This window comes from Schistocerca americana, chromosome 2, assembly GCF_021461395.2.
Source record: "Schistocerca americana isolate TAMUIC-IGC-003095 chromosome 2, iqSchAmer2.1, whole genome shotgun sequence".
NCBI lineage: Eukaryota > Metazoa > Arthropoda > Insecta > Orthoptera > Acrididae > Schistocerca > Schistocerca americana.
In genome coordinates, this window is record NC_060120.1 from 533,330,566 (window position 1) to 533,358,540 (window position 27,975).

At 41.7% G+C, this 27,975-nt stretch overlaps 1 protein-coding gene across 1 annotated transcript in view; it reads left to right on the forward strand.

Annotated features, from left to right (window-relative positions):
* The window catches only part of LOC124594150 (nuclear migration and anchoring protein unc-84-like), a 176,258-nt gene extending 149,637 nt beyond the window's left edge, over window positions 1–26,621 (forward strand). The window contains exons 8-10 of the mRNA XM_047132506.1: window positions 4,795–4,907; window positions 26,296–26,463; window positions 26,583–26,621. Of these exons, the coding sequence (XP_046988462.1) occupies window positions 4,795–4,907; window positions 26,296–26,463; window positions 26,583–26,621 (320 nt within the window). The remainder of the gene's footprint in view (window positions 1–4,794; window positions 4,908–26,295; window positions 26,464–26,582) is intronic.
* The last annotated feature ends 1,354 nt before the right edge of the window (window positions 26,622–27,975 follow it).

The window sequence follows — 27,975 nt, forward strand, 5'->3', positions numbered from 1 at the left end:
CCCTCTTTGTCGTCGACCATCCGTCGGCTTCGAATATTTTCGGCCTGAATGCGTTTCAACTCTTTGGCTTTTCAATTTCCGACGAAGTTAAGGTCGTTTCCACGGCTGTTCTCTTTCAGGACTTGGACGATCTGTGCTCCGCTGTTGCGTCATTGTTTGCACCGGATCTCAGATGTGCTTCCGGCTTTCAGGCACACATCACCCTACGGCCGGATGCACAGCCTCGCTTTTTCCGGGCCCGGCCCCTTCCGGTGGCCTTACGGCCAGCGGTCAAGCAGGAACTTGATCGGCTCCAGGCTGCTGGCATGCTGGAACCTGTAACTTACAGTGCATGGGCGACACCACTGGTGGTCATACGGAATCCCAATGGGTCCCTTCGGCTGTGTGGGGACTTCGACGCTACAGTCAATGCTCAGTCCCTCACTGACACTTACCCTATTCCCCGGCAGGAAGACCTTCTTGCCAAGCTTGCCGGGTTAGAGTATTTTTCCAAGATCGACCTGGCTGAGGCATATCACCAGTTGCCCTTGGATGCCGAATCTCAGAACATCATGGTTATCAACACGCCTTTCGGATTGTATAAGTTCAAGCGCCTTCCCTTTGCTGTCTCTTTGGCGCCGGCTATTTTCCAGCGATTCCTGGAGCAGCTTACACAGCCTATCCCTGCATGTGTGAATTATCTGGATGACATCTTAGTCACCAGGTGTTCCCGCCAGGAACATATGCAAAACCTCAGCGCCTTATTTTACGCTCTGCAGTCTGCTGGTCTCTGCTGTCGGCTGGACAAATGTTGTTTTTTTCAACCGGAAGTGGAATACTTAGGCCACTGGCTTAGCAAGGATGGCATTTGCCCTTTGGGTCATAATGTCGTGGCCACTGAGGCCCTTCCTCGTGCCATGGAAATATCTGAACTGCAGGTGTTTTTGGGAAAGTTTACTTATTACTTAAAGTTCTTGCCACAGGCTTCCTCTGTTGCTCAACCCCTCAATCACTTGCGTCGCAAAGGGGTGCCTTTTGTTTGGACTCCTGCCTGGGACCAGGCTTTTCTCTGTTTAAAGGCGATGCTGAAGTCCGCCCCTTGCCTTACTCCCTTCTCTCCAGACTGCCCCTTGGTTGTGGCAGCTGATGCATTGGCATACGGCATTCGGGCTGTCCTTATGCACCGGGATGCCGATGGCTCCGAACAGCCCATCACTTATGACTATAAGACATTAACCTCAGCACAACGGAACTACTCCCAGATTGAAAAGGAGGCTCTGGCCGTCCAAAAATTTCACACCTATCTCTTTGGGGCAAAGTTCACCCTCCTGACGGACCATAAACCCTTGGTTACACTTTTTGGGCCCCACTCTCACTTTCTCAAGCAAACGGCTCAGTGTCTCCTGCGCTGGGCATTGTTTTTATGTAATTATGCTTACACCATCCGGTATAAGCCCACCGCCCAGCATACTAATGCGGATGCTTTGTCGCGTCTCCCAGCAGGCACCGACCATGTCTTTGACCAACAGGAGGTCCTCTGCTTTCACATTGATTCCGCCCGCCGGGATGTGCGAGACAGTCTTCTTCTTATGGCTGCTGATGTTGCTGCGGCTACCCGCCGCGACCCTGCCTTGCAGCAGGTTCTCAACTATGTGGTCCACGGGTGGGCGTCCTATATTACTCATCGGATGCAGTCCGATTTCAGCCCCTGGCGCCACCTATACCACAGGCTCTCCATGGCTTTTGTTGGCCTCGGAGTCAGATGCCCACTGGGTGGTCATCCCTCTGGAATTGCGGCTTTGGGTGCTCAGTTTGTTACACCACGGGCACTGGGGTATGTTCCATATGAAAATTTTGGCTCGCCAGCATGTGTATTGGCGCGGCATCGATGGCAATATTGAGCGCCTGGTCCGTGGGTGTACTGTCTGTGCGCATCACCAGGCAAGCCCCCCTCAGTCATTTGCCCCCTGGCCTGTGCCTCACCGGCCCTGGGATCGCATCCATATCAATTTTGTGGGCCCATTTTTTGGGTCCATGTCGTTATTCACCGTTGATGCCTACTCCAAATACCCATATGTTGTCCGAATGGCATCCACCACCACGGAGGCTACACCCATGGCTCTGGTACAGGTTCTCGCCATTGAGGGCCTGCCCCACACGTTGGTCTCCAACAATAGTCCCCAGTTCACAGCATCCTCCTTCCACGACTTCTGTCAGGCCAACAGTATCAAACATATCCGTAGCCCCCCTTTCCACCCTTCATCCAAGGGCGCGGCGGAGAGGCTTGTCCGCACCTTTAAACACTAGTTGACTAGGGCGGTCGATGCCTCCCCAACCACGTCGATCTTCACCCTGGTTTTGAGCACCTATCGCACTACGCCCGGTGACGGATGCAGTCCGGCAGAGCTCCTTCATGGGCGACAGCCGCCCAACCTGCTACATTCGCTGATGCTGTCCTCCCGCCCCCACTCCTGGCCCTTGCAGCGGTATGCCTCTGGCACGGCCGTGTGGACCCGCGAGTACAGGTGCAAGGCGTGTTGGACACACGCCATGGTCGTCATGGCCTATGGGCGGCATGTGACATCGGTGCAGACGTCAAAAGGGTTGGAGCGCCGCCATCATAATCAGCTCCACCCTCATGCTGCCTTGGGATTCGCGCCACCGCCTCTTTCCCTATCTGCTTCGGGTGCGGACGTGGTCCTCAAGTCAAAACCCCAGCCCCCCGTAATCGTCTCCCTGCGGGCCTGCCGCCAGCCCTCTCCACCTCCGGGTGGATCGGCGGCTCCATCCCCTGCCCTGGACTCTGGATTGGATGTCATGGATACCTTGGGCGACCCTTCTTCCCCGCCAATTGCAGCTGATATTCCCAGTTCCTCCTCCCACTGCCGCCCACCTCGGTACCATCCGTGGCATTTCCACCCCTACGCGCAAGTTTCAGGAGGGAGGTGTCTGGTACTATGCACTGCGGAATTTGAATCCGCACCAGACGTCATGGACGTTGAACACCCATAGAGGTCTCTGCACCATCACGCCGTAAGCTGTGGCGACACACACCTCCTGGCCCACTTTTAGTGTGAGGGCGCCACAGTGGAACACATGTTCCCAGCGGCCAATAGCGATGCCCCAGATAGCTTACTTAAGCACCTGCCTTGCGCTCAGCCAGCAGTCTGACATTGCCTTGTGTCTCAGGGCATATCGTCTCAGACAGTGTATTGACTTCGTGTTTCTATTCCAGTGGATGTGATTGTCTTGTTTGGTTCGTTACTCTGTTGTCTGTTCTTGTTGTGTCGTTAGGTCCTCCGTTGGTCGTGTCTGTCCTCTCCTGTTGTGTTGTTGTTTGCGGGCCGCTCTGCGGGTCCCATCACGTTTCCGTCACTATTACCCCACAACCGTTCCGGTCGCCGTTACAACACTAATTATCCTCCTAACCTTCTACAAAAACAAATCTCCTGTACCTTACCTTTCCATTCTCCCACCACCTCCCAAAGTCCCACAATCTGACCACAGAGGAGCATTCCCCTTGTAACTCAGCACCATCCAGGACTGGAGCGACTGAATTACATTCTCCACAAGAATTTTGATTACTTCTAGTTGTGCCCCAAAATGAGGAATGTCCAACCCACTATCCTTCCCACCCCTCCCACAGTGGTATTCCGCTGTCCACCGACCCTACACAATATACTCGTCCATCCTTACACAATCCCTGCTCTCAATGCCTTACCTTATGGCTTGTACCCCTATAATAGACTTAGATGCAAGACCTGTCCAATACATCCTCCCACCACCACCTACTCCAGTCTGGCACTAACTTCACCAATCCCATCAAAGGCAGGGCTACCTGTGAAACCAGTCATGTGGTCTACAAGCTAAGCTGCAACCACTGTGCTATATTCTATGTAGGCATGACAACCGACAAGCTGTCTGTCTGCATGAATCGCCACCGGCAAACTGTGGCCAAGAAACAAGTGGGTCACACAGTTGCTGAACATGCTGCCAAACACGATACACTTCATTTCAATGACTGCTTCACAGCCTGTGCCATATGGGTCTTTCCCACCAACACCAGCTCTCCTGCACGATATCCTTCATTTCAATGACCGCTTCACAGCCTGTGCCATATGGGTCTTTTCCACCAGCACCAGCTTTTCTGAATTGCACTGGTGGGAACTTTCCCTGCAGTGGATCTTGCATTCCCGTAACCCTCCTGGCCTCACCCTTCGTTAGTCACTGTCATCACCCATCCATCCCCTTCCCTGCTCCCATTCCAGCACTACAAAGCCATCATTCCAACACCACACCCAATCTTTTTATTTCTCTTCTTTTCTGCTACTTCCCCCCCCCCCCCCCCCCGCCCCCCTCCCTACCTCTCCCTTTCCCTCCGTCTAACCTGCAGCACTTCACTGTCCACCACCCCCACCATACTATCCCTCCCCCAGTCTCCTCCTTACCCCCACCCAGTTGCCACTCCCATCATGCGTTGTTGCTGCTGCTCACAATGTGGTTTCAGTCGCCTGAGACTGTAGTCGTGTATGTGAGTTGTGTTTGTTTGAGTGTGTGTGTGTGTGTGTGTGTGTGTGTGTGTGTGTGTGTCTATTGTTGATGAAAGCCAATGGTCTAAAGCTGTAATTGTCAGTCTTTTTGTAGTGCCTATCTGTGACTCAGCATCTGAGCTATATGGTGAGTTGCTACTTTCCTCCTCAAAATACTTTTCAGTATGAGTTTTAATGTAAGTAGTTTGAAACTGGCTGCCTGTTCAAGTGTTTAATTTCCTTAGTAATATGACTATGTATTTTATATATAACATTATTTTTGCAGGTGGAAATATTATATCAACACCCCAAACAGAGACTCTTCAGCCTGATTCTTGGTATTATGTACTTGGCCTTCCTGTGTGGAGGCATACCAAATCACCTCGTTCAATAATTCAGGTAGCCACTAAACATTAATTTTCTTTCTGTAGACATTTGTGCTGTAGATCAAAAAGTCTTCTTATGTTTCATTCTTTAGAATTTCAGTTGTAATTAAATTTGCATATAGGAGCATACAGTGACTTTCCTGGTGCTGTTGTGCATTCCAAAAGGGTTCAAGAGGTGATGGCATTTAGTATTCTATGTAGGTGCTTTCCTTTGCAATGCACTTTCAGAAACCTATACAAGTGAAAAGCTGTTAGTGCCTTTTTTTGGAGTTATTGTATATTTTCCTGTGGCAGATTTGCATTCTTCAGAATAGTATTGGTCTTCTTGGTCACATCTGTCATTAACTCTTTGTATGCTGGTCCTGCAGCAGCATGGAGATAATCTGATGATATCTACATCATGCTTCTCGATTGAAGAAACTTTAGCACTTTTCTTTCCATTCCACTCATGAATAGACCAAGGAAAATTTGAGGCATAGTCCATATCAGTTCAGGCAGACTAGGAAAAAATCTTACCATCGTAGTCTTGGATGTTATTGAATTTAGCATAATATGTTAAAATGAAGGAACACATTTTTTTTCCCTCCAAAAAAATTTCTTCTCCGAAATACAACCCTGCAGATACCATTTTGAAAATGCGAATTTTGGAAAAAGTTTTATCTCTGGAACAGTTCTAGATATTTTGATGTTTTTTATTTGAAAGATAATTTCTTTATGATTACAAAGAAATCCTCCATTTGGACTTATCTGTCAAAGTTCTTTTACTGTAACATTCTGAACTTTTTTGTAATTTATGAAATTTCTTTCTTTCTATTTTTTCCAAAAATGCCAACCCATAACATTTTGGTTTTTTTTGTTGTTGTTGATCAGTACCATATAGTTCTACATTCCCTGAAAAGGAGAGCTTCAACTTTTCAGTTGAACAGGTTTTATAAACAATTGAAATTTTTGCCTTACATAAAACCTGTTTTGTTACCACATCATCACATAAGAGGCTCATAAAAATCAAAACCTAGCCTTATTTAGCATAATTTTAGTTTTTAAAGATGAGTAAGAGTCTGTCTCATTTTTCAACCATTTTAAATGGTTCCAAAATGTATGTGAAAGGTCCAAAGACATAAAGTTTTCAATTTATAAAACTTCTGTGCACTCTGTTTTATACTGAAATTAGCCAGTCAATGAACTGAAAATGTGTTCTACTGATCACTATCTTCCTTTGATATAAAGTGATGCCTTCCTGTTGAACCAATAGGAACTGGAGCGCTTACAATCTTCAAAACATTATAAACGGGAAGTGAGCATTGATGGCATTGTTGATGTCCTTCAGCTGGAAACCTATATCCAGCAGCTGGTCCTTGTGTTAACATAAAGTTCACTACAGTTTCATTTAACTCATAACTGTTGTCAATAATCTCTGCAATCCACTAGTCACAGTCATACACACACGCCACAAACGTCTCCCTTCTCAGGTTGTTAATCTGAATATTATCCTTCTGTTTCTGAGGTGTTGGCCAAATGAACAAAATTTCTTCTTTCTTGCCCTTTAAAGTGCGTGCAGTATGAGTTCACCCATCATTTTGAGTCCATAAATGTGTCTTCTGAATTCCTTTCACAGGAGTAGTCTGTTTGAACCATTCTTCTTTTTTCTGCTCACGGAATTCTTGAATTTCCTCTTAGGACAAAAGAGGATATGTAAGATTTCATGACTCTCATAAAATTCTCAGCATTCTCAATCACAGCTGTATTTGGTATGGAAAGATTATGTTTTGCAGCATGGTGCTTCAGCCTACACTATCACAAGGCCACTTCCCATGACTTGTAGCACTGTATACCCAATCAGTTGCCACAAGCGACTTACTCAATTCAAAGAGTTGGTATGGATTTTTAAAATGACTTGGAGCATCATCAGAAATAATGATGATCTTCTCCGTCCCTGTTTGCAGTTGAAGAATATTGCACATTGCTAGCAAAGCATGTGCTGAGTCATGTCCAGTGTCATCACTTATAACTGCAACACTTGTAGTCTTGTTTTGAAAATATGTCACTCCTGTAAAAATTGAAACCTGGTCATTGCTCTAATGATACCCTTGTACTTCCTGTGGGAGAATTACAGACAAGTTCTCAGCAAAATCACAGTCAAGCATTAAACATAGTTCTTCAGCCTGTACACACCCTTTCACTTCTGCAATGTGTTGTTGCAATTTCTTCAGATGCTGGTGTGTTACTGCTTTCACTGACCATTTACCAAGTTCATCAACAAAACTGTCAAAGGCAACAGTTTTCTTAATTAGTGTACTTTCCTCCCATGTCTCATATGTAATTTCTGCAAAGTTATCTGCTACGTCTTGCAGGCCAAGTGTATGTAAAGACAGTCCTCCCTTTCCAGGGCAGTCACCATATTCTCAAAAAAAACAAGTCTCTCACTTTACGTCACAGACTACTAATGACTTCACTTTCCCAAACGAGGTGTCATATGCCATGTGCTCCAGTAAGTTCTTCAAAGTTACCACACAAAGTTCAAAATTTGTGCAGTACACACATAAACAGACATCTCTAGATGGGTGCGGAACTACCCACTTAGGTCGTAGTGCATAAAATTTTGATCTTCCAGTATGTGAAATTGTATATTTGCTCTTATAAATTGCAAAAGTTTAATACTGTGAGTCATGTACTCTTCACTTTCACAACTTTTTGACCTTCAACTGTTACAGTTGTAGTGTCTTTTTTGTCGGCATTCTGGCGAGAACAGTTCCCATTTATCTGTGGGAGTGACAAGTCGATAGTCGACAGGACACTGATACATTCTCTTTGCGAGTGAGGTTCTATGGAGAAAACAACCAGTGTTCGTTTCCCGCATCAACGTACGTATGTATGGTGTTTGTGGGGTACAATAAAAGTGGCTATTCACAGTATAAAATCCATGCAAGTGTTTTCCTTTATGTAGTGAAGTTACTCCTACATAAGTGGTGACCCCGTAACTAAGCAGTGTGACAGTAGACAAGTTTCTTCAGATATTTTCCACGACGTCTCGTATCGACATGTCATCTGCACAGAACCTCTTCCGCGACATCGACGGCGTCACCCAGAATATCAAGAAGGAGCTCGACACGATGCAGCAAACCCTCAGTTCACAGTGTCGCGGATTCCTACATCTCATACCGACTTCGTCCATGACGTTACGTTTCCAACCGTGCCGCGTGTGCCAGCGCTTCCCATGCCGCCGCCACAGGATAGTGCCTCGTACAACCAGCCCGCAGGACACGCTGAGATCAGACCAAATATGGTCGCGTTTTCATCACCCGTATCAGTGCCACTCCCACGAGTTTCACACTATCCGTTCGCCGGTTATCGTGGCCTACTCGCGTCACAGTTACAAATTCGGCCCCCACCTTTCATTCCTGAATGTCTGAAAATTTGGTTCATTATTATGGAGAACATTTTCGTGCAGCAACAAACAGTCGATATTATCGATGGTTTTGAACAGTTCACGCTAGTGATATGCAACCTGGACCAATGTGCGTCGACAGTGGTATCGGATGTAATTATGCAACCCCCACCATAAGAAGCCTATGCCACACTCAAGACGGCGTTAATTTCGCGTTGCACAAAACCTGTGGACCAGCGGATATTACACCTCCTGTACCATGAGAAATGCGGTGACAGGTCACCTTCAGACTTTTACCGGCATTTACATGCTATGGTGGACACTTCCGTGTTCTCAGACACATTACTTGTGCACATCTGGCGACAGTAGTTACCTCTGTAGGTGTGCGTAACCTTAATTGCTTACGAGGGCCGGCCATTAAGCGAGTTGCCGCAAGTGGCCGATAGAGCGCACTCCCTGCTCAACTAATCGCGCGCCACAGTGACCGCCGCCACAACCACCTCGGCCAACGACACCAATCGAGCAAGGCCAGAGCTGATCGACGCGGCACCTCCAGCTTGTGCTGCCATGACCGCACGATGAGCGCCGGACGCGACTGAAGATTTCCGATCTCTCGTGCTGCCATCGATCAGCTGACCATCCAGGTGCAGCGGCTAGAGCCATGCGACGTTGCAGCGGCTGACACACACATGCGTCGTCGCCAGCTGATGCACCCGCCGCATCATGCAAACAGCGGCACCGGTTATTGCTGGTTCCACCAGCGTTTCAGCGTGCGAGCGACGAAGTGTAAGGTGCAGTGCTCACACCCAGAGGCATCCCACGGCCTGCTTTAGGCGCAGCCAACCGTGACAACAAGCAATTGCGCCTAAACTCACAGACGCATGGGAGGAGAACACCCCCATTTCAGCACAAGCCTACATTATGCGGATCGACTTCTCCCACAGCTGTAAGGTACGCAGCTTCACAAAGACTTTTCGTTCCTGATTGGTCTACAGGATGGATGTTTCTGGTTGACACCGGCTCAGATGTCAGCACTCTGCCTGTAAATTTCTTCCCTTCAGACAAACGGCTGAAGAGACCACTTTGACGGCAGTTAACGATTCAGTCATCCACACATATGGACAGAAAACACTGGCAGTGGACATTGGGCTACCAGAAAAATGCAACTGGACCTTCGTCATGGCCGATATCGACCAACCTATACTAGGTGCTGATTTCCTGGTAAAACATGCATTGTCCATGGATTTACGCAAGTCACAGCTTGTCCATTCTGCCAATGGATGGGTTATCCCGGGAATACAAGGACGTCCGACTTCTCATGCATGCCCAAGGGTAGATAACCTCACTGCACCCACCTGGAAGGACACCATAGCGACGAAGGAATCTGACCTGCAGATGACTCAAATCACATCAAAACAGTTGACGGCACAACAACAGGCTCCTGCTGTCTCAACCGCAAAGGTGACACCCAAGCCACAACATGGAACAAGTAAGAACAGGGTGAAGCATGAGACGGTGCACCACATCCGTACAACTCCAGGCCCACCAGTCTCCTCACGTGTTCGCAGGCTTGCACCTGATCGTTTGCGGGAAACCAAGACCATTTCCAATGAGATGCTACAAGAAGGAACTATACAGCCATCCAACAGTCCATGGTCCTCTCCTCTGCACCTCGCCCGTAAAAAGAATGGGTCATGGCGCCCGTGTGGTGATTATCGAGCTTTGAATTCCCAAACTGTTCCGGACAGATACCCTGTGCCACATATACAGGATTTCACCCATTCACTGGCTGGGGCGACCATATTCAGTGTGTTAGATTGCCGTAAGGCTTATAATCAGATCCCAATCGCAGAGCAGGACATACCAAAGACAGCAGTGACAACCCCATTCGGGCTGTTTGAATTTTTGGTGATGCCATTCGGGCTGAAAAATGCTGCCCAAACATGGCAACAGTTTCTAGACAGCGTGTTAAGAGGGCTACCATATTGTTTCGCATATTTAGATGAAATTCTGGTGTTTTCGGGGAATGTTTCTGACCATCAGAAACACGTAAACGAGGTCCAAAGCAGGTATAGTGCTCATGGAATAACACTTAACAAGGACAAGTGCGTGTTTGGGGAACCCGTGGTGACCTTCCTGGGTTATAAAGTGTCAGCCCAGGGCATTTTCCCACTGCCAGAGTTGGAGCTGTTTTGTACCCTACCACGGCCTCAGAACTACCATGAACTCCGACAATTCCTAGGAATGATAAATTTCTATCGTCGCCAACTTGTGTGTATGCGGATATGTGTTCATGTAGTCTGATTCTTTGGCCTTCTTATTTGAAGATAAGATGTAGGTTATTGGAAACCACAGAAACCAGGAAGGACTTCTGCAATAGAAGTATGTGACTATGGAAAGAGGGGGAAAAAAAAATAGGTCCTCAAATGAGAGTAAGAAAGGAAATAAATAGAAATGGTTGCTCAGATTGAAAAAGAGAAAGAAGATAGCCCCAAAGACAGGAAACCCTTCCCACCCCCCTTCCCCAGGATCCCTACCTCGCAATTACAGGAGGGAGACGCTGAAGGAGATTTGGCATTATCAGGTTGTTTTGGACCTTGAGGTCCCCGAAGAAAATCTTAGCAACCCTACAGAAATCGCAAATGGTGAAGAATCAGGCACACTTGTTTGTGAGGGTTGTTCGAAAGGTGTGATGTATGTTTTGTGTTAGTCATGATTTATGTGTTCTTGGATATCACGCTTTTATCCACAATACCCACCCCTTCCAAAACTGATGCAAACCCTCCTGTCTACATCACATCTTATAAAAGGTATAAAATATTCTATATAAAATAGAATATTATACACTACAGCCTAACAGTCATTCAGTTTGTCATATTATATTATATTTTCCACAGACATAATATTCTTATTCAATTTATTTAGTCTAAATTGGTATTTGTTTTCTTGACATATCCAGTTTTCCAAGCAAAGATTACAGGATAGCTTAATATTTTCGAAGTAGATGACAGAATAGTTTAAGATTTCCAAGGAATTCATTGCAGAAAAACTATTTTGGAAAAAAACACCAAAAACAACTCAGGATCCAATGGTCATCACTCCCCATTAACTCAGAATGTTAATGTTCCTGGAGGATAGATGACTCCGCTCAAATCCCATGAATCTGATATTAACTTCACTTGAGCAAGTGCAGACCAGTACTTCTCATTAAAGTTTGATTGAAAGTCTCCCCACTGGAAAACAATAACCACTTCAATAGGTAACACAGCATTAGGTGAAGTTACTCGTTTTTCTACTTGTTCCTGGATAAGTTTGAATTCTCTGATAAGTTCATCTATGCTCTTCCTGGTATCAGTAAATTCGGAAGAAGCCATAGGCCATTTATTCCCGGATGTTATTGTCTCAGTGACATTCTGATCTATAATTTCTTCTACCTGTTCCTCCAGACTACTTACATTTACGATATCAGAGTTTGCTATTTTCTCTTTAAAGTTTCTTTCTACATTACCCACTCATGTACTTACACCTGTAATTTTCAATTGAATGACAGGCATTAATTCGGTATGCTTATCAATACTATCTTTCAAAGCATGCCATCCCTGCTTTACAGCATTAAACTTAGCATCACATACATCCTCCAATGATCATAACTTTTCATTAATCTCTAATTCTACACTATTACATTTCTCCTCAATATTCAATTCTAATCTTTTTGTCAGATCCTGAAAATTATCCTTCTGTTTTTGATTGAAGTCAGTAAACATTTGATTTATATGTACATTTAAAGAATCAGTTAGTTCCTTCTTTAAATCTAATTTCAAATTTACCATTTAGAGTGTCAAATTCAGTCTTTAAAGCATCCATGCCTTCGCATAGATTACTAAATTCTCTACTCTGTGCATCAACATTGGCACTTAATAAACCTAGATTGGTTGCTTGACTATTCAAGGTTTCACTTTTGTTATTTAGAACTTCACTATGAGCATTTAAAATTGTACTCTGATCATCTAATTTATTATTTAACTGAGTATTTACTGAGTCTAATTTAAGACTTTGATCTTCTAATCGAGAATTCATCAAGCCTAATTGTATACTCTGAGCTTTAATTAGATTTACTAACTCAGACTAGTCAGGCCCTTCTTTGGTAATTTTCATAGCCATGGCTGGTTCTGAGGTTTCTCCAACTTGTTGTATACTGTCCATGCTTCTGTAGGCTTTAGCTCTTGGGAGCATTTCATACTAATTTCAATTATACCAATTACACAGTAAAAGTTCACCCCACAGAATTTTGTAACACTTCTTACTAGAGTAATAAAGTTTTTATTTCACACTCACCCGGCGGGATGTGGTGGCAGGTCATCACCAGTGAACAGAAGCTGGTGCCGGTGGTGGTGGATGTAGTTTGGTTACCACATCTGCGTCCCTGCGATGCGTGTGAGAGCTGTATACTCCCCGCTCATCTAGTTGGTCAAATAGTTCTAGGAGTATCTGTTCTTAGTCTAATACGTCGAAATATTCTCTCTGGTTTGTTGTGACTTTCTTACATCTTCTCCTTTTCTACATTCACAAAATTTTTCTCTCTCTGATACTTTGAGCTTAATTCAATTTCTTGGAATGATGCTTTTGTCTCATTATGCTCAGTTGCTATGGCAACATACGCTATCTTCTTATCTTGTTTTCATCTCAAAATTCCTGTTTTCTTCTGTCCAGTCACGGTTGCCACATTCTAACACGTTAGACAACTAAGAGTGTGTGAAGTGTATTTCCAAACTTCCCACTTCTCTTATACAAGTCGACTTACTTGGTGTACACAGCCGATCTTCTTCTCTGGATAGCTGGCTTCTGGAATCTCTATAAACTTCTTCTCCGAAGAATGATGCTAGTTACAGGAACCTTAAAGACTCTCTCTCTACTTGCGACATAATTAGGTACTCGAAGAATACTTTTCAACAGCTATCAATATATTTGAGCTTCATAAAGAACAAAATACACACTTCGCATATAAACATTTGACTTCTTGTAAGTCACTCGTATCATCTCACATTAGAAACAAATTTAAGTACATTTTAGAAAAGAGTTGGCTTAACAACCATAACTCTATTACAAACAAATTGTAAAAAACATCTTGCCTCCAGCAAGCCCAAGATAAGAGTTTTTACAGAATTCCAAATCTCAAATGTTCATGTTATTTTTAACTATGGTCTCTGATACGATTAACATGGAATAACCCAGAAGTTCCATAGTTCTTCCTTGCTCTTTCACTATGACTTCCATGGATCGATCAACAAGTACTTTGTCGGTGCCATTCGACCGCTGTGTCTACAGTCTTCTCATGACAAACTTCAAACCTGCACACACAAACATGCGACGTGCAGTAGGTAGGATTCTACTATCCCACTCTCACATCTAAAATATCGTGTGTTCGAGACGGTAGAAAGCTGAGTGGGTCTATAATTTATGCCAAAATTCTCGCAACTCTACAACAGAAAGGTGCATTATGATACAGCATCATGGAGATGCAGGACTCATGTGTTAAAGGAATGCACATGGCTTCAGGGACACTTGGAATTGATGTGACACTTAAGTAAATGAAAAATAAGAGCAGAATTGGTAGGTTAATGAATAAGTGACTGTGTACATGCCCACGCCAAGAGATGATGGCTCTGAGCACTATGGGACTTAACATCTGTGGTCATCAGTCCCCTAGAACTTAGAACTACTTAAACCTAACTAACCTAAGGACATCACACACATCTATGCCCGAGGCAGGATTCGAACCTGCGACTATAGCAGTCGCGTGGTTCCAAACTGCAGTGCCTAGAACCGCCATGCCAAGAGAGTGTAAGCCCTGGCAAAAAGGGTAAGTAGTGTGAACCACGTTAAAAGTATGTATGGTAAATGGTTTGTATGGAAGGAAGAAGGAGTGAAGTTTATAGTGCTTATGTCACACCACAGTAATTGTTGAGGATAGGGAAAAAGTGGTTGAGGGAAATGAAGGGTTAAAGAAGAAGCAGACTTATAAGTAATATGCACAAATATACATGTAACCAGAGGACTAAAATCGAAGTGATGATAATTTCTTAGAAGATAAATATATTGATTATTTATTTTTATCATACTTCACTTACTTTACTTTATTATATACAAGTAGGAGTAGCCATACTCATGCTGGAGAAGAAAAGAAGGCCTGCTAAAGATGATAGAAGCATGTATATGGTCCACGACTCCGTGGACAGCCATAGTGAAATCTAAGGATGACAGCGGTAATCAACTCCATACACCATACAGACCATTCTCTACTATTTCGTGAATAAATTATGAGACAAGCATCTCACTAGTCCCTACCATTAAAAGATAAATCCAGGTAAGGAGATTCAATAAGACGGCATAGTGTGTTGGAGCTTTCTTTTGAAGATGTTCACAGAATGAGGTAGCTGCACTGGAGCCAACCCTGAGAAAGGGGACAGTCCCATGCTAGGTACCGAGGATAAGACAGAAACAGTGGGATGCTGGATGGAATGGAAAGAGAAAAGATGGCAGTGTGGAGACCCACACAGAAGGAGGAGGCCAAGCTTGACATTAAAGAGTAGTTTGACCAGGTGACAGTATTTTCTTCCAACCTTGATTTTAACAGATGAAAATTCATGTAGGTATCGAGAACTAGAATAACTAACAAGGGATGCATGAAATTGGAATTGCATGTATGTAAAAGATTGCTGGTACCACCATGTGGTTTATTATTCAGTAACTAATGTACCAATGACTACCATATTAATCGGAGATCTGTATGAAAAGTAAATGGAGGTAATATTAAAGCATATAGAAATAAAATAACGGTGAGGTATAGATTAATAATTGCAACAGAAAATGTACAAAACAAACATGGAGCCTACATAATGAATACTTATATAGTAGTAAATGTGAAAAAGGAAATGTAATTGTAATCAAGAAATTTGTGTAGCACTAAGGAATAGAAGAATGTATCATAAGCACTGTGCAGATGAGAGCTTGCAAGGACAACCAGTGGATGTCCAGGGCAGCACTGCAAACACTGGCACACAAGAGGGAGGCATGAGCAGATGTGGAAAGGTGAACTCTGAGTCAGCCGACAGCCTAACAACAGAGCACTTGCCCACCTTACACGTCTAGTGAGCAGTGAAACAAGGCCAGTTGGCTACTATTGTACAGCCACCACTTCAAGGCCATCAGCTGCACTCACACCACAACATGGAGGCGGAGTTTGACCCTTGCGACCTGAGTGAGGTGCAACAGCATCAGCAATCCATTTGGTTAAAAAAGCAGCCATACCACAATAAGCGTAGGGGTGAAAGGACCCATAAGAACTACCCACATGCTTTCGACCACATTGCAGATGCGAACAGCAACTCATCTTCTGTCTTCAACACCGATGGATAACAGTAACATGTCTGGTAGCACTACTCTGATTTTATTATATGTTATTTGCTCTCCTATGAGCCTTATAGTATCTTCCACTGTTTGCATGGTAATTATGCACACTCAGGCATATCAAAGAGTGTAGGTGGACTCATGCATGGACCTACTACACAAGTGCCAATAGTACAGATTAGATTTACATAAATCCTTCAGGCTTCTCTTAAACTGAATTTCATTGGTTGTTAAGCTTTTTATGGCTGCTGGCAAGTTATTGAAAATGTGTGTTCCTGAATAATGCACACCTTTTTGTACAAGACTAAGTGACTTTAAATCCTTGTGAAGATTATTCTTATTTCTAGTACTGATTCCATGAATTGAGCTGTTGGTTTGAAAAAGTGATATATTTTTATTGACAAATTTCATTAAGGAATAAATATATTGGGAAGCAGTAGTTAGTATCCCTAGTCCCCTAAACAGGCTTCTGCAGGATTTTCTTGAGTTCACGCCACATATAACTTTTTCTGCACGTTTTTGTGCCTGGAAAACTTTAGCTTGGCTTGATGAATTCCCCAAAAAAATAATCCCATATGACATTGTGGAATGAAAGTAAGCATAGTATGCCAGCTTTTTCATTTTTATATCCCCTATGTCTGACACAATTCGCATTGCAAATAGAGATTTGTTAAGACACTTCAGCAGTTCTGTGGTGTGCTCCTCCCAGTTGAATTTATTATCGAGCTGTAATTCCAAGAATTTAACACTGTCCACTTCTTCTATCTGCTTGTCATCGTATGTTAGGCATATACTCGTGGGACACCCTTTACAACTTCTGAACTGCATGTAGTGTGTTTTTCAAAGATTAGTGACAAATAATTGGCTAGGAACCAGTGATTAATGTCCACAAATATTTTATTAGCTGGTCTTTCTAAGACTACACTTGATTTGCTATTTATTGCAATGTTTTTATCATCGGCAAAGAAAACGAACTTGGCTTCTGGTAATGTTACTGATGAAAGGTCATTGATGTACACAAGAAAAAGTAAGGGGCCTAAAATGGAACCTTGTGGGACCCCACATGAAATTAGTTCCCAGTTGGATGATGCCTGATAGCTCGATACATGTATCTTTCCTAATACCACCCTTTCTTTCCTGCCAGAGATATAAGATTTGAACCATTTTGCAGCATTTCCTTTTACACTATAATATTCTAATTTATTTAAAAGGATATTGTGATTTACACAGTCAAATGCCTTTGACAGATCACAAAATATACCAGTTGCCTGCAATTTTTTGTCTAATGAATTAAGCACATTTTCACTGTGTGTAGATAGCCTTCTCAATATCAGAACCTTTTAGAAATCCACACTGTGACTTTGACAGTATGTTATTTTAGATAAGATGGTTATAAAGCCGATTGTACATTATTTTTTCTAAAATTTTTGAGAATGCTGGCAACAATGAAATTGTATGGAAATTTGATGCTATTTCTTTATCTCCCTTCTTAAACAGTGGCTTAACTTCAGCATATTTCAACCATTCAGGAAATATTCCACTGATAAACGACTGATTACACAGATAGCTTAATATGCTACTTAGCTCAGAATCACATTCTTTAATTAACTTTGTTGTTATTTCATCATACCCACTAGATGTTTTTGATTTTAAAGATTTTATGATGGACATTATTTCTGCTGGGGTAGTGAGGGTCAAATTCATATTATGGAAGTTACTTGAAATGTTTGGTCTGAGGTATTCCATAGCAGCATCTACCGAACCTGACAACCTCATCTTTCCAGTAACAGTTATAAAATGTTTGTTATAAAGTTCTGCAACAGTATACACATTTGTCACCAATGTATCATTTACTCTTCTATTTGTTCCAATGTGCTATAGCATCAACGTTGGAACTGTTTCGGATTGACAGATACAGTTTTCTTTTTGTTTTACAAGATACCCCTATTACTTGAGTAATCCATGGCTTCTTTGTAGACTTTGCTCTAACCTTGGTACGTTTTGGGGGAAAACAGCATTCAAATAAGGTAAGCACATTATTAGCAAGAGTGTTACATTTTTCATTCCTGCCATGAGCACTGTAAATATCAGTCCAGTGAATGTCTCTGAGGAGTGTCCTAAAATAATCAATTTTTGGCTTATTGATTACCATCTTGAGCTCACATTTAACAGATTTTATATCCTGTTCAGTATTAACATTTAACAGAAGGAACTACATGTCATAGTCTGAGAGGCCATTGACTATTGGTTTTGTAATATAATTTTGTTCATTGGACTTTTCTATAAAGATATTATCAATGGCTGTTTGTGAGCAATTGGCTACCCTAGTGGGGAACTTTTAGTGGGAATTAAGTTGAATGATAGTGTTACTAACTCAAATAAGTTCTTATTGGGAGAGTCTTAAAGGAATTCTACATTGAAACCACCAGCAACCACTATTTCTTTGTTTTTGGTTGTTAAATGGGCCAGTACAGCTTCAAGCGGGTTTACAAACAGATTAAAGTTACCTGCAGGTGCTCAATATACACTTAATATTATGAAGGGTATTTTGTGAAATTCTACTTCTGTTGCACATACGTCCATATGCTGTTCTAGGCAAAATTTATGAATAATAATAATAATAATAATAATAATAATAATAAAAGTTTATTGTCTACTAACTAACACAAAGAATAACTGTCAAATCCTCGCAGACTATTTCAACAAAATTCTCAACTGCAAAAGACCTACAGAGGATTTTCACAACCAGACGTCTACACCAAATCCCGACGCTAAACCACCAACCATCAACGAAATAGTAGAAATTATCAAGACACTGAAAATCAATAGAGCCCCAGGAGAAGATGGAATTATTGCAGAACTAAGGAAAATAAATGATGAAAGATTAACAGAAAAAATCCACAAAATCATATTAAACATTTGGGAAACAGAACAGATCCCTTCTGAATGGAAATGCGCACTCATCCATCCACTCTACAAAACAAGGAGGCAAAACTGAACCAAATAATTACAGGGGTATCTCACTCTTGCTGGTCACATATAAAATCCCATCAAAAGTTCTCATGAATAGATTAGAAGAACAAGCTGACCCACAAATAGAAGAATACCAGGCTGGTTTTCGCAAGGGACGATCATGCATAGAACAGATCTGGAATCTGAAAATGATTCTCCAGATGAGAAACACCCAAAACACAGTGGTCACTTTTGTGGATTTTAAAAAGGCCTACGACTCAATAACAGAGTAGCGCTCTGCAACATGCTGGAAGAATTCAGCATTGACAGAAAGACAAGAGCAATCATTCGGCAAACATTAACTGACACAGTCTCCGAGGTTAAATTTATGGGGGATATCTCTGAACCATTTGAAATCCAAACTGGAGTGCGACAGGGTGACGGACTTTCACCATTACTCTTTAATATCATTCTTGAAAAAATTATCAGGACATGGGAAAAAGAAGTCAAAGGAATCCAAATTGGCATTAGAAAATATAATAGATTCAATGTGAAGTGTTTAGCTTTTGCAGATGACCTTGCAATCCTCACAAGTAATAGAAAAGAAGCCACAAATGCCATAGAGAAGTTACATGAAATTGCACGAAGAACTGGTCTACAAATTTCGTATGAGAAAACCTAGCACATAGAAAGAGTGCCACAAGACAATTTGCCTAATGTGACAACCCATGGGAAAATCATACAAGTACCACATTTTAAGTACCTGGGAAAAATCATCCAGCCATCAGGGATCAACCTAAAGGCCAATGAGGAAAGAGTAAAAAAAAACTACAGAAATCATATGAACTCACGTGGAACTATTATGACAAAAAGTCCATATCGATTAACGCAAAATTGAGGCTCTACAACTCTGTCGAACTTCCGGAGGCACTGCAGGCATCTGGAACAACACAAATAGGTGGGCAAACTAAAATGAAAGAAATAGAGAAAGAAGAAAGGAAAATACTCAGGAAAATTTTTGGCCTGATACAAGAGCAAGGAATCTGGAAGAAGAGAGCAACATCAGAATTATATAAATACACAGACATGATTGCGGATACAATAATGAAAAGAAGAATGCAGTTCTACGGACATATCCACAGGATGAATGAAAACAGAATTTCAAAGCGAATTCTTAAAGTCATCAACTCAGGTCGGGGAAAAGCAAAATGGATAAAAGAAGTTGAAGAGGACCTCAGACAAGCACACTAACAGTAAACGATGCAGAAAATAGAACAGAATTCAGGAACATCATCAAAAAACATAAAGTTGACACCACAACACAGAAGAGACCAGGATGCAGATGGACAGTGGAGTGAAAGAAACAACACAGTGAACACATGAAGAAAATTTGGGCTCAGAAAAAACATAAACAATCATCATAAAGGAATTCACGTTCAAATGCTCTCTTTAAATGGGAATAATCGAAAATAATAACAATAAAATTTTATTGTCATTCGGCTGATTACAGCAATAGACAAAGAGAAGAGCATATATTTCTACAATATTTATGTAAATTGGTTTACATAAAATAGGTACACATTAGAATGCAGTATTTTCATGTTCAAAAAATTCATCAGTGGTGTAAAACGGATTGTTCACTAGTAGCTTGTGTAATTTAGCTTTAAAAATATTTACAGGCAGTTCTTTAAAGTCAGCACTTAGTCTATGAAACATCCTTAGTCCAAAAACTAGGTAGGAGTTCTGCAATTTTGATAATCTGTGATATGGTATGTCTACAGATGTTCTGTTTCTAGTATTGTGGCTATGAATATCACTTCTCAACACAAAGCCATGTCTCTGCAATATCCTTTCTTTCAGGAGTGCTAGTTCTGCAAAGTTCGCAGGAGAGCTTCTGTGAAGTTTGGAAGGTAGGAGGCAAGGTATTGGCGGAAGTAAAGCTGTGAGGACGGGGCGTGAGTTGTGCTTGGGTAGCTCAGTTGGTAGAGCACTTGCCCGCGGAAGGCAAAGGTCCTGAGTTCGAGTCTCGGTCTGGCACACAGTTTTAATCTGCCAGGGAGTTTCATATCAGCACACTCTCTGCTGCAGAGAGAAAATCTCATTCTGGAAACATCCCCCAGGCTGTGGCTAAGCCATGTCTCCGCAATATCCTTTCTTTCAGGAGTGCTAGTTCTGCAAGGTTCGCAGGAGAGCTTCTGTAAAGTTTGGAAGGTAAGAGGTGAGGTACTGGTGGAAGTAAAGCTGTGAGGTCAGGGCGTGAGTCATGCTTGGGTAGCTCAATTGGTAGAGCACTTCCCCGCGAAAGGCAAAGGTCCCGAGTTCGAGTCTCGGTCCGGCACACAGTTTTAATCTGCCAGGAAGTTTCAAAAAAGGTAATTCAATCTCGTGACACACATACAGGGTAAGCTTTTTTTTAATAATGCTATACACCACTTCTGACCTCATATTTAGAAAAGAAAGAAGAAATAACTGAAAGCTGTGCATAAAAGACGCAAGTTTTGCGATTAACAGAGGCTGCAATTGATGCACATAACAATGGATGTAGTTTACATTTGGGTATTTGTGTTTAATTAATTTATGAACGCCATTTGACTTGCCATTCAACACATTAGCACCATCATAACTCTGAGCTATCAGTTTTGCTCAGACATCACCAATTAATGGTTCAATTTCTTTCAGAATACTCTCAGATATTGTATGAGAATTCTGACTTCCTGGATTGACAAAGCTCCAAAATCTTTCAATGGGTTTTGCCTCAACAACATAACACAAAGACAATAACCAATAGATATTCGCAAGACACATTTGTGGTTTTATCTGTGATTATTGCAGCTAATCGACACGTTTTATTTTTTTATGAACTTCATCATGATACACTTCCCACATGCATTGATAGTTCGTTCTGAACAGTCTTAGAAATGCCCTTGAACACTGATGTTTTTGCTTTGATGATTTTGAACATCTTTATCCAGTTCTGCACTGAACTGAAATAGCTCATGAAAAACCCCCTTATTTTGGTAGGCATCAGTTTCATTGTCAGCCCGGAAAACCAGTTCCAAAGCGCCACAGAACCGACTACCATTTACATTTAAATTCAATAAATATCTATTCTTTTCTACATGTTTGTTGTGGCTGTCAGTTGTTTGTCCATAATGTTAATCTAATTTCTACTGAATGTTGATTTGGCATAAAAATGAAATACTAGATACATTATCATGTGTCACTTTGACATTTCACGTACTTTCAGTTTAGTCCATATATGCGCAATATCATCTATTCCAGTCTGACAACAATGAACATCTCCCACAAATAACACAAATCCATTCGTTGTTTTGGTATATTTCTGGATTGAACTTACAGCATCGACTTTTTGTGTGCTGCTACAGATTCAGGTTTGTGAGTGGCCTACCTAGAGTTTTTATCTGAATTTTTTCACTGGGCGTCCTGTCACTAAATGGCATTTTTAATAACTTACATATTTTGTTCATGATTGCTACTTTCACAGTCAACTGAATTTACACTTACAGGTAACACTGTGCATGCACCTATATACAGTCAATTATCCGACCACACAATTATTACAATGTGTTTGTACAGAACTGTATTACACAAACGTAATGAGTATAAACATATAACTGTATTTAAGTGTATTATTTCTGTATTCGATTTAATTAAGCATTACTTTGCATTAACGAAAGCATTAGCATTACCGTGCAGAAAGATTACAAGAACTTTGAGTCCCGACGTAGTCTAACATGGTCGCTAGATGGCAGATTGTGCTTTATGGGTTCTGCACTTTACTACTCTCTGGCAGAAGGAACATAAACCTCTGCCATAAGAAGCGTGTAGAAACTGATGGCCGAGCCTTTCACACAGTGCTTGTGAGGGCAGACGGTGCCAGTTTGCAGTTGGCTCCAAGCTTCGGAAAACTACCATGAGAGTGCGCGTGGCAAAATGCACCTCTTCAAATCAGAGAATACGTACTCCAAAACAATTTTTTATTAGCTATTCGCATAGATTTCTCTTTCTTTCTTTTTCATACAAGTGGTGCCATGGCACAGCGGCACTACCTCAGAAGCTGCCCCTATTGTGTTCTGTCTTTTGAGAGAGAGATCCACTCTTGGGCTTTTGAGTAAGGAGATTAAGGCTTGGGCCATGGAGGAAGAAATATTAGGATTCATATTGTTGTGTTTAAAGAAGACTGCTGACCTGGAGATTCAGAGTTGGACAGGCTCAGAGGAGTGCATGCTTGACCAGCAGTGATGGAGGACCCCTTCAAGTTATTTCAATTTGACACCTACCATCGAAGCTCAGGGTAGGATTACATTTCAGCACCAGCATGACAGGGACCAACTGGCACAATAACTTGTTGATTCAGATTGAAGCAGTGACCCCTCTAATGTTCACTCTGCCCCAGTAACATATTTGTCTTCATTCGCTGTCAATTGCACGCCTTGCAGTCACTGTGTACCCACCATAAGACTTCATGATTCTACAATCATGATAGGGAATTGTCATAACAAAATTGACATTCTTACTTATCTCCAAACCTTGCCAGTAACTAGTTACAGTCACTAGTGTGTACTATTGGAAGAGAGAATATGAATAATGAACGTTCACTCCTTGCAAGTAGTAATATATTGTTTGTAAAATAAATTCTTATCCATGATATGATATGATTTTACTTTCATAGTCAGCAAATCTGATGTTTCAGAAAGTAGTAATAGAAATTCAATGTGAGTCGCTCAGGATACAGTGCTTAGTATCCTCTATTGTAGATTGTGTTAGTTAAATTCTGTCATGTAACTTTATTAATCAGCGCTTGCGCCTGTGGAGTGATCTGCTGCCATAATTAGACTGGACTGGTCAGATCAGCCAGGTCTAGAACCTAGATAAGGGGGTGGAGTCTCAGAACCTTTATAATAAAATTAACTATAGACACACTTGTTCAAATATAGAAGATGTGGCTGTAAATAAGGTTCTTCCACCTTTTCTTTTCTTGTTCTTCCATAGCTGTTTCTTGCTCATCTGATGCCAGTTGTCACCTTGAATTTTTAGTTACATGACGATCTGTACCTTTCAGCTAATACAAAAATTTTCCTTTTGGTCCCTTCCTTGAAACCTTTTGGTCCAATTAAACTTAAGGAGTCCTGTAGTAGCCCATCTTTTTCATTTGCCTATACTTTTCTATCGGCAACAATGAAGGAACTTCATTTCTCTTTCCAGGAGACGGTTCTTATTTGAATCAGTAATTGCTGCTACTGCTGCTTCTAGTCCATATTTTAGTAGATACAGGTGGTACATTTTGTACAGAATTAATTTATTACATCAAAAAAGATAGTAAATGTCTTGTTTTAACCACCACTTCGCTGCCAAAAAGATAATCTTTCTCTTGAAAAACAGTCTGACTTACCAGAAAAATACGTATCTTGATTGGTGTGTTGTGCAGTATTTCCCATTCTTGATACCCGTAAAAAATATCCAGCACCTCCACAACTCTACCAGCTTTCCACACACCATTTCTACCTTCACACACCCACAAATCAACGTCACATGACTCTCCTTTTCTGAAATGCTCACACACACATACACACACACACAAAATTAATCCATCCAGTCTGCCTTGTATGATGCAGCAAACATAGCTGTGTTTAGCGACAATCTTATGAAATCATTCATTTCACTAAAGTTCTTCACAGAATACTGTTATTAACTGATAGATTCAACAATTTTATGGTAATTTTTGGTAAGACATTAGAAATATTTTGATCACATGGTGTGGCTTATACCTGAGCTACCCTGGGAGAGAATTCTTGTAGATTTAGTGGGCCTTTTCAGGGACTAATGTGGTTGCTCATGATTGACACACTTTCCAATTTTCCATGCATGGTAAGCATTTCCCACTCCATGGAACAGCCACAACTGGGTAATATTAATTTTTGCAATAGAAGTCACACCCCACACATTTGTTTCTGATAGTGGCTCACAGTTTACATTTCCATATTTAAACATTTCTGCCAAAAAAATGGAATAGCGCACCTAACTACCACCTCCTTTCACTCAGTGTCTAATTTGAAGGAAGAGTGCTGGTCAGGGTATTTAAAACACAAATGCAGAAGATTATGTTAAAGCCATTGTCTGAGGAAGCTGTCAAGCCATCAATAAATTTAGCCCAGCCAAAATTTTGCATGAGTGCAGACTCCGTACGTTATTAGACCTTCTGTGCCCAGCATAGTGAGCCCACAGCCATCACCACAAGACACCTTACTATTGTGCAGGAATCCATGTCAATTCTTGCACCTTTGACCAAGTTCTGGGGCGGATTCAGTGTATCATAGCTGGTCATAGAGAGTGCCAGCCTTTCAAAGCCATGCCTGCATGAAAGTGGCTGGTGCAGCGTATCATCAGCTATAACCTCTGTCACAGACAGCACTCCCACCTCAGCCAGTCAGTAACAGACACATGCATGGTGCCGAAGACTTCCTTAGCCCAGTCAGTAGGCGCAGGCCCAGTTGCTCCCTCTGCCATCTATACCAGTGCCCTTTCTGCACCGGTGTATAACCCCCAAGTTCACTGCAAACCACAGTGGCCCTATCAAAGGGAATAACACCTGCACAATGATAGAGATAGGGCTCTCCAAACAGACTCTGACACCCACTCTTTTGGATATGGGCTCAAGTATTGTCACACTTACTGACCAGCCAGGGCCATTTCACACACATTCACCACCACCATGTGATTCTACCTCTGACATCATCAAGCAGGAGGTGATGGAGGAGGATACCAGCATCACTCCTCTTCCTCGTCATTTGTTCCGACACCGTCTCGGACATTTTCATCCCTATTTGCTGGTTAAAGGGGGAGAAAATTTAGTGTCCTACAGTGCAGTTTTCAGATCATTTCCATGTCCAGCAGTGGGTAAACTGGCTATAATCTTTAGCAAGCAGGTGTTGGACTTCACTCACGTATAATTACAGTCCTAGTACAATGATGCAACATTACTCTCTTGGACTAAATTTGTAGAATCAGTCCTAGTACAATGAATTTGGGTCATGTTTACTTTGATTTGTTTCTTGTCTCTGCTTATTCTACTGATCACTTCATTTACTTGCTGGCTTGGCTGTGTCAAGTTCTACCATTTTATGCCACTGTGGTTTCTCTGCTTGAACTTGTGACTACTGAAACTTTAGCTTGTAGAACTTCAAAAAAGTTTCTTCAGTTGGAGAGATGGTGGCAAAGGAAAAAGGAAATGTAAAAGAGACATATAATGGACTGAAGGAATGTGTTGCTTCTTGCTCCTCTCCTGAAACTTGTGCATATCATGATTCCTTATTTGAAGCAAATTTCTCCTCCTTTCTAGTATCTGCAAATCTTATAATTTCTATTTCCTTAACCTTTACAAGAAACTGCTCAGTTCTGAAAATGAAAGTGTCAGTGAATGTATTTCAGTTTGTGTGTTTGACAGATTTTATTCAACTGTTGCTAATATTTCAGTTCAGACATAGAAACATTATTTCTGTTAAGATAATAGCTCACATCACCACACATTTATTTTAGTTAACTTGACTATTTTCTAATTTTTTTGCATTACATACATTTATGTATTTCTTTTGTTAGCACTGAACAACAAATTCATGCAACTATTTTTGTTATGTAGAATTCAGTTGCTCCAGGTGAATGCTGGCCTTTTCGGGGCACCATTGGATCTGTGGTGATACAGCTAGCTGCTCGTATAACTATCACAGCTGTGTCCATGGAGCATATATCAGCTTCCATGTCTCTAACAGGGAAGGTTGATTCAGCACCGAAGACATTCAGTGTATTTGTAAGTTCTGAAACAAAATATTTTGGCATAAAAATTGTCAAAGTAGTATTTATTTATTTATTTATTTATTTACTCGAGTCAGAAGAATACACATAGGAGTCTCTAAATTACAATTTCAGGTAAGAAAACAGAATGAATTTATACATATAAAACAATAATGGTAATTTCTGGATGGAGCAATACATAAAATAAGAGAAGGGAACCACAAACCTATAGTGAACTGATGCATAGACACACGTAACAGAAATGATTATTCAGACTTGTTTTTCTTTGTAGCACAGCTACACACATTCACACCCACAGACATCCAAATGCACACTCCAGTAACCATGGAAAGACTGATTATTGATTATCAAGAGCAATGGCCTGGGCTGATGGTGATGGTGAGGGGTAGGGGATGATGAACAAGGCAAGAAGAGGTAGCAGGATAGTGACAGACAAGTCTTTCAGCAGATGATTCAGTGGCTGCACAACAAGATGAAAAGAATACAGAAGATAGGGCATATAAGAGATAAAGTGGAAACTCACACAGCAGCATAATTCGTTCCAGAACCTTACTCATAGATAGAAACACTCATTAATCAAAACAATTTATCTCATATAAATTAATGTAAAATATGATAATGTGTTATGTGCAGAAAGAGTACTAGAAGTTTTATCTTATTAATGCCATTTATTTAAAGGAAATTATACATAAAGTATTGTGTACTTGACTGTTCACGATATATAACTAATTCTTTTTTTACTAGGAAGCTATCTATAGTCACTTGTTTCTGCCTATGCTTCAACACTTGACGAAAATGCGACACAGCATTATCGTCAAATAAATTTGTAGCACATGTAGCCACTGCTTTTTGGGATGATGATTTTCAGTGTATGATGCAACCAATTCCCATGCCTTTAGCATTTCTCTTATTGTGCCAGAAGACTGCTGCTTTGCTGTTACCTCCACCTCTGAAGAACTACTCTCCACAACTTCCTGCTGTGAAACACACTGCAACTCAATAAACTCTTGCCTATGATCTTCCACAAACTCATTGATATCATTGTTATCCACTTCTAGCCCAATGGTCTTAACTGAAGGTACAATCTTGTTGATTACAGGCTCCACAGGTACTGACTCGAATTCCTCAAAGTCACATTCGACAATGCACTCCAGCCAAAGCTTCTTCCAAGCAGAAGTGAGAGTTCTTGTGATAACCTCTTCCCACACCTCTTTGATCATCTTGATGCTGACAACAATGTCAAAGTGATATTTCCAAAACTCTCGAAGAGTGAGATTGGTAGCTTCAGTCAACTCAAAGCAGTGCTCAAAGAGTGCTTTAGCATAGAGCTTCATAAAGTTAGAAATATCTGCTGGTCCAAAGGCTGGAGTGACGGAGTGGTGTTGGGAGGCATAAATTGGATCTTGAATTGAAATTCTTTAAGGAGGTGGTCTTGTAGGCCTGGAATAGGGCAAGAGTGTTGTCCATGACAAGCAAGACGTGGAGTGGCAGATTCATTTGAACCAAA